We start from the raw sequence: 14,283 nt of genomic DNA on the forward strand, positions 1-14,283 counted from the left end.
CCTCCATTGAGGGACCTCCACTGCTGGATGGCAACAAGGTGAACCAGGCATGTCTGGGTGATGAGTGAGGGCAAGGAATTGAAGGGGTTGCAACAGCAGCCCATACAGGAAACCCCTCGTGTGAAAAGGCACGGCGGACATCTCCGCGAGGCGGCTGGGATTGTGGCACGTCAGCTCCTGAGGGATTTTCCAGGGCTTGGGGCCAATATGGAGTTCTGTCTGAGCAGGGATCCGCTCAGAACGGGAGTTCACCACACACCTGTGTGTGTGGCATTGGGTCTGAGCACGACCATTTTGAGGTGTCAAACGGCATTGCCTGTGACCAGACGCCCACCCTGGTGGGTTGAGACAACTTTCATCCAGCCCACTCCTCCGCCACTCAGCGCATCTCCGATCCTTGTCACCATGGCAGCCATTTGAAAGGGTAGGGTTGGAGGTGTGGATTTCTGAGGAGTGGCTCCCTTACGATAGCCACTACTCCTGATTGGTGGTGGGGTGGAGTTGCAGTGTGAGGCGACCTTGCTCCAGACTTTTAGTAGGTCCTGGTAAAAGATGGCAGCACCTGCAGGGTGTTAGTTATGAAGACCCTTCAGGTTGTCAAACAGGAGCTGCACATCGTAATGCAGGCCGTCCACCTGGCGGATGAAATACATCACAAGGGCACACCATTGTGGAGGGTGCTCGATGTAAAGGTATTGCTGCAGTGTCTTTAGGTGGAAGTTTGCCACCTGGGTGCAGAAGCACACCAGAGCCTGATCGCCCTCCCAAAGCAGAGGACTCAAAACCACCATGACCCAGTGCAGTCCCTTGTCGTAGAATAACTGTATAAACATTCTCTGGACCCTTGTGACAAAGTCAGGGGCAGGAGTCAAAGTGACAAGCTGACGCCACAATATGGAGGTGATCAGCTAATTTATGACGCAAACTCAACCTTGTAGGAACAGCACTCGAAGCAGTCCTGCCTAGTGCCCCAGGCAAGCGGTGACCTTGGCCTCCAGCCCCTTCCAGTGAGCTGGCCAGGATTCCTCAGCTGTTAAAGGTAATTATTAAAGGTAATAATAATAATCTTTATTGTCACAAGTAGGCTTGCATTAACACTGCAATGAAGTTACTGTGAATTGTCCCTAGTCGTCATATCCTGGTGCCTGTTCGGGTACACAGAGGGAGATTTCAGACTGTCCAAATTACCTAACAGCACATCTTTCGGGACTTGTGGGAGAAAACCTGAGCACCCGGCGTAAACCCACAGACACAAGGAGAATGTGCAGACTCGCCACAGACCGTGACTCAGCCGGGTATCGAACCTGGGACCCTGAAGCTGTGAAGCAACAGTGCTACCCACTGTACAACCGGATGGAATCCCAAGTAGAGGATGTTGGTCCTGTTCTAGCTGAATGGCCTGAGCTACTTTGGGTGGGGTCAATCTGCCATGGACAGACTAGGAGTCTAGAACACTTGGCCAAGTTGATCCTGGCAGAGAATGCGGCTGAGTACACATCTCATCACACCCGCATCCTCCGCAGGTCAGCCCCGACAATCTGCAGGAGATGCAGGAAAGGCTCCATGCAAAGTAAATAAAGCTGGCTGGACAAAGGGCAGCCATGATGCACCCCTCGCCCAAAGTGAAGGATCACTATCAGGGACTCATTGACTTTAGTGAGACACTTCATGGCAGGGTACAAAATGCGTCCCGAACCCAAATGCCCGCAGAGTTCCGAATAAATTATTGTGACCCACCTTGTCAAACAGGGCAAGGCAGGAATGCCTGCTCAACTCCCTTCAGTCCCTCCGCCTTTCCTTCCTTCTTCCCTCACTTCTCCACACAGTCAACCAGGCAGGTAAGCAGTAAACACAGAAAAACACCAACTGGAGCAGGGTGCAGAAAGCCAGAAGAGCAGCAGAACCTTGCATCAAGCCCAACCTCTGGAAAACAGTCCAAACAGGATAAGGAATTGATGTCCCAAGCTCGAACACCCAAAGAGAAAATGCTGCCAATAATCAGCAAGTCGGCTGAGTACATCTTAATTTATTAACAGTTCCATTGTATTCAAGAAAAAAAGTATAAAACCACAAGTGAAACAGTAAACAGGCAAAATACAGTGATTCACATTTACAAGGAGGCAGACCAAACCTGGTCCATGAACTGTCCTCATATCACAAGGGCCATGAACCCATTTATAGCACACAAACAGCACCATACTATAAACACAGGCACCGATACACTGCAAAATATCTGTATCAACAGAAAACACATCGTAGTTGCATGAAAAAAACAATTGCAGAGTAAACAAGTACAGTAAACAGAGCCCTCGCACTTGCTATGCCCTTGCACTCGGCATGATGTTGGTGCTCGCACTCGGCATGCCCTTCACTTGATGATAAAACAGTCCTTTGCGTCGGTGTGCCCTCTCGCTCAGTGTTCCCTCGCACCCGGATACTCATTCACATAGAACATACAGTGCAGGAGGCCATTCGGCCCATCGGGTCTGCCCCGAACCACTTAAGCCCTCGTTTCCACCTGATCCCCATAACCCAATAACCCCATCTAATCTTTTTTGAACACTAAGGGCAATTTAGCCTGCCCAATCAACCTAACCTGCACGTCTTTGGACGGCAGCAGGGTAGCATGGTGGTTAGCATAAATGCTTCACAGCTCCAGGGTCCCAGGTTCGATTCCCGGCTGGGTCACTGTCTGTGTGGAGTCTGCACGTCCTCCCCCTGTGTGCGTGGGTTTCCTCCGGGTGCTCCGGTTTCCTCCCACAGTCCAAAGATGTGCGGGTTAGGTGGATTGGCCATGCTAAATTGCCCGTAGTGTCCTAATAAAAGTAAGGTTAAGGGGGGGGGTTGTTGGGTTACGGGTATAATGTGGATACGTGGGTTTGAGTAGGGTGATCATGGCTCGGCACAACATTGAGGGCCGAAGGGCCTGTTCTGTGCTGTACTGTTCTGTACTGTTCTGTACCAGGGTCCCAGGTTCAATTCCGGGCTTGGGTCACTGTCTGTGCGGAGTCTGCACGCTCTCCCTGTGCCTGCAGGGGTTTCCTCCGGGTGCTCTGGTTTTCTCCCACAAGTCCTGAAAGATGTGCTTGTTAGGTGATTTTGACATTCTGAATTTTCCCTCTGTGTACCGCACTGGACTGTGACGACCAAGGGATTTTCGCAGTAGCTTCATTGCCGTATTAATGTAAGCCGGCTTATTACACCAATAAAGGTTTTTATACTTTTATTATACTATCATTATACTTTTCTAAATGGAAAACGCTGCCAATAATGAGGAAGTCAGGCTGAGTCTGTGGCTCTCACCATTTGAAACCGTCACAATATCCGCCTGATTGACGGCAGCTCCGGACCAATAGGAGGAAAGGGGCGGGACTGGGGGACGGAGAGGGGCTGCTGGTCCTCCAACCAATCAAAGTGATTGGGGGGGCAGGTTGGGAGTGGAGCATGCGCAGTATGATTAATGGCGACCGGTAGATGTTGATGTGATACGTTAACGGTAAGTGGCTAAAATGCCGGAACGGAGAGAGTGTTGGATTCGGCTAGTGGGTGTTGAGGATTTATAAACATGTGTAAACTGCAAATCCTGAAACAGAACATCTCCCGTTTGTATTGGACTTGTTCCGAGGATCAGACCCGAGTTCATAACCGCCATGTTTTCAGCAGAAAATATGCATTGGGGCGCATGGACGGCGGCCATCCTGGTTCGGGACACACACCACCTGGAATATCCTTCCTTGTAGGATCATAGAAAGGTGATGGTGCAGAAAGAGGCCATTCACCCCATCATGTCTGCACTGGCCAAACAAGAGAAATAAGTGGCTAGTTGATCATTTAAATCTGTTTTTCCAGCGTCAAGTCAGGTCACAGCACTTCAGATGTAGACCTGTAACATGCACTTCAAGTTTCCTCAAATTCCCTCAGTATATTGCTGGTTATTGAGTATTCTCTTGCTTTATTTGCACTCTCCAAATGCATTACCTGACACTTTTCTGGATTGAATTCCATTTGCCACTTATTTTCTGATATTCTGGAGCTGTCCTCCTCACTATCTACTGCATGGCCAATATTTATCATAGAATCCCGAGTGCAGAAGAAGACCATTTGACTCATTGAGTCTTCACTGGCCCTTGGAGAGAGCACACTATTTAAGCCCACGCCTCCACCCTGTCCCTGTAATCCCTGAACCTTTTGGCCACTAAGGGGCAATTTAGCATGGCCAATCCATCAAACCTGCACATCTTTGGACTGTGGGAGGAAACCGGAGCACCCGGAGGAAACCCACACAGACCACTTTATGATCAATTAAAAAGTTATGGAAAGCAAAAGAACACCTCTTCCCCAATGTACCGTACCCCCATTTTTATCCAAATTCCCAAATATATTCACTCCGACTGTGTCTCTCACAGGGTTTCTCTCACTCCTTGTGCGCCACTTCAAGTGGCATAAACATGCCCGGAAGTTCAACATGGGGTAAAATACGACACCACATTTGTGAACATCCTCAGAGAGTTGTCAGGGAGTGGGATGGAGTCAGAGCCTAAGGGGTGGAGTTTGTTGCAGTGACTAAAGAAGATGGCTTTGGTCTTCCCTGTATTTAAATGGAAGAAATTTATTTATCCAGTACTGGATGTCAGACAAGTCAGGACAGTGTGGCTTCTCTCTCTCGCTCTCTCCCTCTCTCTCACTCTCCCTCTCTCTCACTCTCATTCTCTCGCTCTCTCCCTCACCCACACTTCTTTCCCCCCTCCAACCCAGACTCTATGCCTCGCGCTCTCTTCCCATAGAGGCTGTAGTCTTGTGTAGGCCCAGGCCAGATGGCTGGTTCACTTCCCTGATCGGCATGAGAAAGCCAACAAGTTTAACAACAATCCAGAAGGTCATGGTCACTTTTCCTTGTGCTGACCCCACAAATGACCAGATTCATATAGCTCGGTTTTACAACCTGCCTTTGTGTTTTGTGGATTCTGTCTCACTCCTTTTTTCTGTTTTAAAAGAGTACTGAAAGAGGAGGATTTGCATTGGGGAAACAGAAACTAATCACCAGATAAGGATCTGACAGAATCACACATTTTATCGTAACCTGAATATCATCAGATTTTGAACATGGACGGAGAAAGCACCGTTCACAGTGGGGAGAAGCCGTACACCTGTTCTGTGTGTGGACGAGGATTCAGTCAATCATCTGGCCTGGCAGAACATAAATGTAGCCAAAATGGGGAGAAACCATGGAAATGTGAGGATTGTGGGAAAGGATGGAAATCCCCATCATTGCTGGAAATTCACCGGCGGTGTCACACTGGAGAGCGTCCATTCACCTGCTCTGTGTGTGGGAAGGGATTCACTCAGTCATCTACCCTGCTGACACACCAGCGAATTCACACTGGGGAGTGGCCGTACACCTGCTCCGAGTGTGGAAAAGGATTCACTCGTTTGTCGAACCGCTTGATGCATGAGCGAATTCACACAGGGGAGAGACCGTTCACCTGCTCCACATGTGGGAAGGGATTCGCTGTGTTATCCACCCTGGTGATACACCAACGCACTCACAGCGGGGAGAGGCCATTCACCTGCTCCAAATGCGGAAAGGGATTCAGTCAGTCGTCTGCCCGGCTGGCCCACCAGCGAATTCACACTTTCCAGAGACCTTTTAAATGCCCGGACTGCGGAAAGTGCTATAAAAGTTCCCGAGAACTTCTGTTCCATCAACGTGTTCACACTGACGAGAGACCTTTCAGGTGCTCTCACTGTGGGACTGGATTCAGGCGCTCATATCAGCTCACTGCACATCAGCGAGTTCACACTGGGGAGAAACCGTACACTTGCTCCGAGTGTGGGAAGGGATTCACTCGATCATCTGACCTGCTGAGACACCAGCGAGTGCACACCGGAGAGAGACCTTTTAACTGTCCAGACTGCGGGAAGTGCTATAAAAGCTCCAGTGAACTCCTGTCCCATCAACGTGTTCACAGTGATGAGAGACCGTTCAAGTGTTCTCAATGTGGGACTGGGTTCAAGCGTTCATCACAACTCACTACACACCAGCGAAGTCACAGTGGGGAGAAACCATACATAAGCTCCAAGTGCGGGAAAGGATTAACTCGATCATCTGACCTGCTGAGACACCAGCGCGTTCAGACTGGGGAGAAACCATTCACCTGCCCCCAGTGTGGGAAGGGATTCACTCAGTCTTCCACCCTGGTGAAACACCAGCGAATTCACACTGGGGAGAGGCCATTCACGTGCTCCGAGTGTGGGAAGGGATTCACTGCCTCCTCCGCCCTGCTGATACACCAGCGAATTCACACTGGGGAGAGACCTTTTAAATGCCCAGACTGCGGGAAGGGCTATAAAAGTTCCAGTGAACTGATGTACCACCAACGTGTTCACACTGATGAGAGGCCGTACCGGTGCTCTCAGTGTGGGACTGGATTCAAGTATTCATCTCATCTCACAGTACACCAGCGAGTTCACACTGGGGAGAGACCGTTCAACTTCCCCAAATTTGGGATGGGATACAGTACCTCATCCAGCCAGCGGACACACCAGCAAGTTCACAAGTAAGTACAGTGATTGGATTCCGATGTTACTCTGGAAATACTAGGGGACAGAGGGTCTAGCATGAAGGAGGAACTGAAGGAAATCCTGATTAGTCAAGAAATTATATTAGGGAAATTGATGGGATTAAAACCTGGTATGTCCCCAGGGCATGATGCTCTGCATCCCAGAGTACTTAAGGAAGTGGCACTAGAAATAGTGAACACATTGGTGATCATTTTCCTGCATTCAATAGATCCTGGAAGAGTTCCAATGGATTGGAGGGTAGCTAATGTAACCCCATTTTTAAAAAAAGAAGGGAGAGAGAAAACGGGGAATTATAGACCAGTTAGCCTGACATTGGTGGTGGGGAAAATGCTGAAGTCAGTTATTAAGGATGAAATACCTGAGCATTTGGAAAGTGGGGACAGGATCGGTTCAAGTCACCATGGATTCACTGAAGGGAATTCATGCTTGACAAATCTTCTGGAGTTTTTTGAGGATGTGACCAGTAGAGTGGTGAACTAGTGGATGTTGTGTATCTGGACTTTAAAAAGGCTTTTGAGAAGGTCCCAAACAAGAGATTAGTGAGCAAAATTAAAACTCATGGTATTGGAGGTAATGTATTGACGTGGATAAAGAACTGGTTGGCAGACAGGAAGCAGAGAGTGGGAATAAATGAGTCCTTTTGAAAGTGACAGGCAGTGACTAGTGGGGTACCGCAGGGTTCAGTGCTGGGACCTCAGCTGTTCAGACTATACATTAATGATTTGGACGAAGGAATTGCATGCAATTTCTCCGAATTTGCAGTCGGCACTGAGCTGGGTGACTGTGCTGTGAGGAGGATGTAAATAGACTGCAGGGTGACTTGAACAGACTGGCTGGGTGGGCAAATACTTGGCAAATGCAATGTAATGTGGGTAAAAGTGAGGTTATCCACTTTGGTGGCAAAAACAGGAAGGCAGATTATTATCTGAATGGTGGCAGTTTAGGAAAAAGGGAAGTGCAACGAGACCTGGGTGTCATGGTGGAACAGCCACTAAAGGTTGGCATGCAGGTACAGCAGGCGGTGAGGAAAGCTAATGGCATGCTGGCCTTCACAGCGAGAGGATTTGAGTATAGGAGTAGGGATGTCTTGCTGCAGTTATACAGAACCTTGGTGAGGCTAACTTGAATATTGTGTGCAGTTTTGGTCTCCTAATTTGAGGAAGGTCATTCTTGCTATTGAGGGTGTCCAGCGAAGGTTCACCAGACTAATTCCTGGGATAGCAGGACTGACATATGAAGAAAGACTGGATCGACTGGGCTTCGACTCATTGGAGTTTAGAAGAATGAGGGGATTTCACAGAAACATATAAAATCCTGATTGGACTGGACAGGCTAGATGCGGGAAGAATGTTCCCGATGTTGGAGATGCCCAGAACTAGGGGTCACAGCCTAAGAATAAGGGGTAAGCCATTCAGGACTGAGATGAGGAAGAGCCTCTCCTCTCAGAGAGTTGTGAACTAGTGCAATTCTGTACCACAGAAAGCTGTTGGGGCCAGTTTGTGGATATATTCAAGAGGGAGCTGAATGTGGCCCTTGCGGCTAAAGGGATCAAGGGATATGGAGAGAAAGTGGGAGTGGGATACTGAATTTGCATGATCAGCCATGATCATAATGAATGCTGGTGCAGGCTCAAAGGGCCGAATAGCCTACTCCTGCATCTATTTTCTATGTATTCACATCTCGGGCTGAACCATGTTGTTTGGAGTCTGTTTCTGCTGATGATAATCTCCAGTGAACTTTTACGTGCTGAAGTTTTGGGTAAAAAACAAATCAGTCAGCTTTGTTTTCGAGTTTACAATGACCCCCATCTTTCTGTGGGTGGCTGGGAATAGTTCAGTTCAGATAAACAAAAGAATGGATGAGTTTCAGCAGCAGATGAGCTGAGGCAGGAGTGAATTTAAACAAAGTTACTGAGGTGGAAATAGGCGGCCTTAGTGATACAGTATGTAGTCAGAAGCTCAGTTTGGGCTGAAATATGACACCAGGATTGCGAACAGGTGGGTTCAGCCTCAAAGCTGTAAGAGAGATGGATGGTATTGATGGTTAGGGAGTGGAGTTTGTAGCGGGAACTGAAGACAATATTTAAATGGAGGATATTTCTGTTCATCCAGTACTGGACGTCGTATAAGTCAGGACAGTTTGTGTTTTAGAGGGGAACTTGGAAGTGATGGTGTTCACATATACCTGCTAGTCTGGTCCTTCTAGGCATTGGAGGTTGAGGGTTTGGGAGATGTAATCAATTTTCTGGTCAGTTGTAGATCTTTGCTTCATCCTTGCCTCTCCCATCTCTCTCTCTATAGCGTCAATTATCCATGAGCGGAGCCCTACATATGTATGAATTTAAATATTAGGAGTTTCTGTTTTCTTCGAAGTTCACATTCATGAATACCCCCCTATGTTTTAGGGCAGCACGGTAGCATAGTGGTTAGCCCTGTGGCTTCACAGCGCCAGGGTCCCAGGTTCGATTCCCTGCTGGGTCACTGTCTGTGCGGAGTCTGCACGTTCTCCCCGTGTCTGCGTGGGTTTCCTGCAGGTGCTCCAGTTTCCTGCCACAGTCCAAAGACGTGCAGGTTCGGTGGATTGGCCATGATAAATTGCCCTTAGTGTCCAAAAACGTTAGGAGGGGTTATTGGGTTAAGGGGATGGGGTTGAAGTGAGGGCTTAAGTGGTTTGGTGCAGACTCGATGGGCCGAATGCCTCTTTCTGCACTGTATGCTCTATGTTCCAAATCGTCTTGGAAGTTTGTAGGGGGGGTTGTTTTAAACTAGCTTGTCAGGGGGGGGTGGGAACCTGAAGGGTGGCCCAAATTGGAAGGAAATAATGTTGGTAACAGGAAGTAGTAATATGGCGAGAAACAAAACAAAGCATCAAGTATGTGTTGAATGTGAATGATGTCAAAAATGCTGGCCCACATCCAGTAAATTAATGAAAATTTATAAATATATTGTCATGGATTGAGGATAGGCTGACAGGCAGAAAACTGAGAGTAGAAATAAACGGGTAATTTTCACATTGGCAGGTTGTGACTAGTGCAGTCTCGCAGTACTTGGGCTCCAAGTTTGCATATGGTACAAAGCTAGGCAGAAATGTGTGTTCTGAGGAAGTTTTAAAGCAGCTACAGGAGGATTTGGACAGACTCAGTGAGTGGGCAAGAATATGGCAGATGGAATATAATGTGGAAATATGTGAGGTAATCCATTTTGGTAGTAGCAACAGATATGCAGAGTATTTCCTAAATGGTAAGAAATTAGAAAGTGCTGATGTCAAAAGGGACCTGGGTGTCCTTGTCCAGAAGTCACTGAAGGTTAGCATGCATGTAGAACAAGATATTGGGAAGGCTAATGAAATGTTTGCCTTTATCGCAAGAGGATTTGAGTATCGGAGTAGTGAGGTCTTGCTTCAATTGTATAGGAGCTTGGTTAGACCGAATCTGGAGTACTGTGTACAGTTCTGGTCCCCTTACCTCAGAAAGGATATTAATGCCATGAAGAGAGTGCAATAAACATTCACCAGACCTGTTCTGGGGGTCGAGGGATTGACTTATAAAGAGAGATTGGGCAAACTGGGCCTGAGTTCTCTCGAGTTCCAAAGAATGCGAGGTAATCTCATTGAAACCTACAAAATACTTGAAGGGATAGACAGGGTCGATGCAGGTCAGATTTTTCCAGTTGTTAGAGTGACCAAAACCAGGGGGAATAAGGGAGAAGCCACTTAATACGAGATGAGGAGAAATGTCTTTACTAAGTGGGTTCTGAATCTTTGGAATTTTCTATCCCAGAGGGCTATGGAAGCGCAGTCATTGTGTATGTTTAAAGCAGAGATTGTTAGATTTCTGATTAACATAACGTAAAGGGTTATGGGGCAGTCAGTGCAAAAGGCATTGAAGTGTCCGATTAGCCATGATTGTATTAATTGGTGGAACAGGTTTGATGGGCTGAATGGAAATGTAACCAATTGGCAGGTTCCCTGAAGGACATTAGTGACCCAGTTGGGTTTTTACAACAATCCAGCAGCTTTCATGGTCACTTTTTCTCAAGTGCAGATCCCATACATTATCAGCTCAATCTCACAACCTGCCTTTGTGTTTTTATGGGATCTCTCTCACTCTCTTAATATTTTAAATCAATTTCACAGGGAATCAGAAGGGGAGGATTTGCAGTCGGGAAACTCAGACCTAACATCACCTCAGGATCTGCTGAAGTTTCTCAATTTATTGTAACCTGAATATCATTTGATTTTGAACATGGAAGGGAAAATTCCCTTTCACAGTGGAGAGAAACCGTACATGTGCTCTGTGTGTGGATGAGGCTTCAGCCAATCATCTGGCTGGTCGAAATGCAAACACTGTCGCACTGCGAGGGGAACTGAAAATATAGGGACTGCGGGAAAGGATTTGATTACCCATCCCCATTGGAAATGTATCGGTGCAGTCATACTGGGCAGTGGCTGTTCACCACTCCGAGTGTGGGAATGGATTCGCTCAGTTATCCACGCTGCTGACAAACCCACGGGTTCACGTTGGGGAGAGACCGTTCTCCTTGTGTACATAAAGGGATTTGCTGATTCGTTCACCCTACTGGGAAGAGACTGTTCACCTATAATGTGTGAGAAGCAACTCACTGATTCATCACATCTGCTGAAACATCAGCGAGTCTACAAGTTACTGAATGTTGGTATGTTTCAAATCACCAATTTTAATATGACAACCATTTTACAGCTTGATGTTACTTAGGACAGTAAATTTACATGGTCACAAACCATTTTGAACTGACCTATAAGACATTTTAAAAACTAATCTAATTACCGAGTTATCGGAAACCAGCCAGATTCGTCAAAAAAGAGCCTTTATTGTGAGAGAATTAAATAATAAGCTTTTAATCGATAGATGTATTACTAAAGTTGGTAATTGTTACGGATGCTTGGTCAGATCTCAACAGTGGCTAAGAGATTGGACCAGATCCCACAAACATTTTTCCGTTTTAATGTGTGGAAAGATCAATTTCTTCCAGGAGTGATAATATAAGAAATAGGGCTTGGTTCTTTTATAAACAAACTTTTGTTAAAACAAAAGAAAACAATATTTAAACTTTTACTTCAGCTTTAACACTAACTGATTACATGTAGTTTCTTACTCATAACACAAGTTCCCATTACACATCACTTTATATAATCATGTTGCTCTTATGCCGCTTACACCGACAGGCCAAGGCAATATTTGCATTTACAAAGTAATTTTTCTTCTGTTAGGGACATTTATTCTGAACCATTTTCCAAAGATTGCCTCAGTGACAACTTTCATGATCTCTCTGGTCGATTTCAGCATTCTTTCTTTCTCTCTCTAAGGTCCGCCCAGCCCCTCAAATAAAGATTATTTTGTGAGTTGGCCAGACTTGAATCTATTGTTATCTTGGCTGTCTGATTTCCCACGCCCGCTTCTACAAAAGAACAGAACTATGCCATTCGTGTGCAGCTAACATTCCATTGATGGGACAAATAGGTCAGCAGACTCTGTGATAGACTAATGGCTGGTCAAACAAGGATGCCTCAAATGACAATGGATCTTTAGTGGATCATCCTGGCTGAACCGGGGCATCCTGTGCATTCCCACTACTAAGGAAATTCTGAATGGGACATGGTTACTCTGCTGTATTCCTCCGAATCTGCTGCTAGTAATCTTTCCCCTCAGTCTGTTTAACCCCTAGATTGCCTGCTCCATCTTGGATCCCATTTCTCGACCCAAGTTCGTAATATCTCCCAATGATGACAGGAATGTAACTTGTAATACAAAACCTGTAATGTTTTAAAATTAAGTGCACTAGTCATAAGTCATGGGAACTGTGAAATGGTGTCTTTCCAGTCAGTCTGGAAAGACATGGTAAAGCTGTAGAAACCTTTATGGCCTTGACAGATAACATTCAGTTGGGTAATGAATAAACCTTTATTTGAGCTGTCTGATCTTTTAGTTAATCTCTGTATTAAGACATCAGGAGATCCTAGCAGGTGTCCGCAACCAATTATAAATCAGCAGAGAGTTATGTTAACCAATTATTGTTTAACACTGAGGCTAACTCAAGAAAAGCGATACAGTTTAAGAGACAGCATTGTTTTAAGGTTAAACCAATGGGTTTAACTATTATCTCATTCTTGACAAATTATAGAACAATGTACTATTTCCACAACCTGGCTAAGGAAGACTTATAACATCTTTTAAATATAAAGTAAAAGTTTCATGAAGTCATTTTTCTTATCGTTATTCCCGTTTTGGGAATATCAGTTCATCATTTCAGTCTGATGCACCAAGGGAGTTGTGAGAATTCTGTTAAGTTGTTGAAGTTAAGCTTTCTCCTCTTACTGTTAATTATTGCTAATTACTGTTAATTGACACTTTGCTTTTGATCTTTGTGACTTGTTATCTTTCTGCCTTCAATCGTTAAATAAATATTTTGAATTTACCATCTAAAGTCTTCATTCTTTGTTCCGTCTTGTTGAATTTTAATTGATTTACAATTGTGGATATACGGTCAACAACCTGTACCCTATAAATCAACTAACTTGGCCTAAAGTGGGGACCATGTCAGAGAACAGTCTCTGTAACAGGTTGTACAGCGAGGGGAATTAGATTGTATATGTCGGCTGGGAAAAATAAGGACATTCTTGATCAGAATAAACATCTTTTAAATATTCCACATTAAATCAATTGCATTATTTTCTTTTCATTTCTTTAAAAAAAAAATTTAGAGTACCCATTTCATTTTTTCCAATTAAGAGGCAATTTAGCATGGCCAATCCACCTATCCTGCACATCTTTGGGTTATGGGGGCGAGACCCACGCAGACACTGGGAGAATGCGCAAACTCCACACAGACAATGACCCAGAGCCGGGATTGAACCTGTGACCCCGGCGCCATGAGGCAGCAGTACTAACCACTGTGCCACCCTTTTTTTCACTTTTAAATCTCAAGTTCAACTCTTGATGTAATTGGGTCAGGAAAACTTTTCATTTTCACACACTGAGCATGGACACTGCAGAAGCTCCTGCACTTCTTCCAATATTGATTTTCTTAACTCCGAATTTTCAAAATGGAATTGGACAGTAGCTTGAAAGGGAGAAAACTCAGGATTGTTTACAAACAGAAGGAAATTTGTCCTAACTGGGCATCTCTTTGATAAAAGCTGGCACAGACGCGATGGGTCAAATTGCCACAGAATGATATGTAATTTTACGATTCCATTGTTCGATCAATGTCTCCACAGAATTCCAAAATGTCCCAACCCAATTCTATTTATGAGAAAAAAAATCTTGAAGTTTAACATGACCACACAGTTTGTCATTCTCTCAAAGTACTTTGACATAAGTGTGATGTTCCTGTCGTGCGGTGGAAGTGTAATAGTGACTGTTCATCTGCTCTGTGCGTGGGAAGAGTTTCGATCGTTCATCATCTACTCTGTGGAGGCATGTGTGAATTCACAAGTGTGTACTGGTAAGTGATTGAAGTTTGCTGTTAATTACATCCAGAACTGAACACTGTGCACTGAGATCTACCCTGTTGATGTTAATAGACATCAACATGTCTGAGCGGCACGGTAGCAAAGTGGTTAGCACTGTTGCTTCACAGCTTTAGGGTCCCAGGTTTGATTCCCGGCTTGGGTCACTATCTATGTGGAGTCTGCATGTTCCCCCCGTGTCTGTGTGGGTTTCCT

The 14,283-nt window shown here is 45.6% G+C and overlaps 1 protein-coding gene across 2 annotated transcripts; it reads left to right on the forward strand.

The window, feature by feature from the left end:
- Positions 1-3,425: 3,425 nt before the first annotated feature.
- Positions 3,426-13,037, forward strand: LOC119952429 (zinc finger protein 229-like). 2 transcript variants are annotated; one of them, XM_038776172.1, is made up of 3 exons: positions 3,426-3,496; positions 4,995-6,557; positions 10,717-13,037. In XM_038776172.1, exons 2-3 carry the CDS (start codon positions 5,104-5,106, stop codon positions 10,799-10,801), a joined length of 1,539 nt encoding a protein of 512 aa, XP_038632100.1. In that variant the 5' UTR covers positions 3,426-3,496; positions 4,995-5,103; the 3' UTR covers positions 10,802-13,037. The 2 variants fall into 2 exon arrangements, with proteins under 2 accessions (XP_038632100.1, XP_038632101.1); XM_038776173.1 differs by lacking the exon at positions 3,426-3,496 and adding an exon at positions 3,503-3,752.
- The last annotated feature ends 1,246 nt before the right edge of the window (positions 13,038-14,283 follow it).

The sequence above is a fragment of the Scyliorhinus canicula genome, chromosome 17 (assembly GCF_902713615.1).
Source record: "Scyliorhinus canicula chromosome 17, sScyCan1.1, whole genome shotgun sequence".
NCBI lineage: Eukaryota > Metazoa > Chordata > Chondrichthyes > Carcharhiniformes > Scyliorhinidae > Scyliorhinus > Scyliorhinus canicula.

What these genes read in the sequence shown, in the direction of transcription:
- LOC119952429 (XM_038776172.1), top strand. Translation starts at nt 5,104, where the DNA reads ATGGACGGAGAAAGCACCGTTCACAGTGGGGAGAAGCCGTACACCTGT. An exon ending in ACACACCAGCAAGTTCACAA is followed by an intron (nt 6,558 to 10,716) that starts GTAAGTACAGTG and finishes TCAATTTCACAG; the next exon opens with GGAATCAGAAGGGGAGGATT.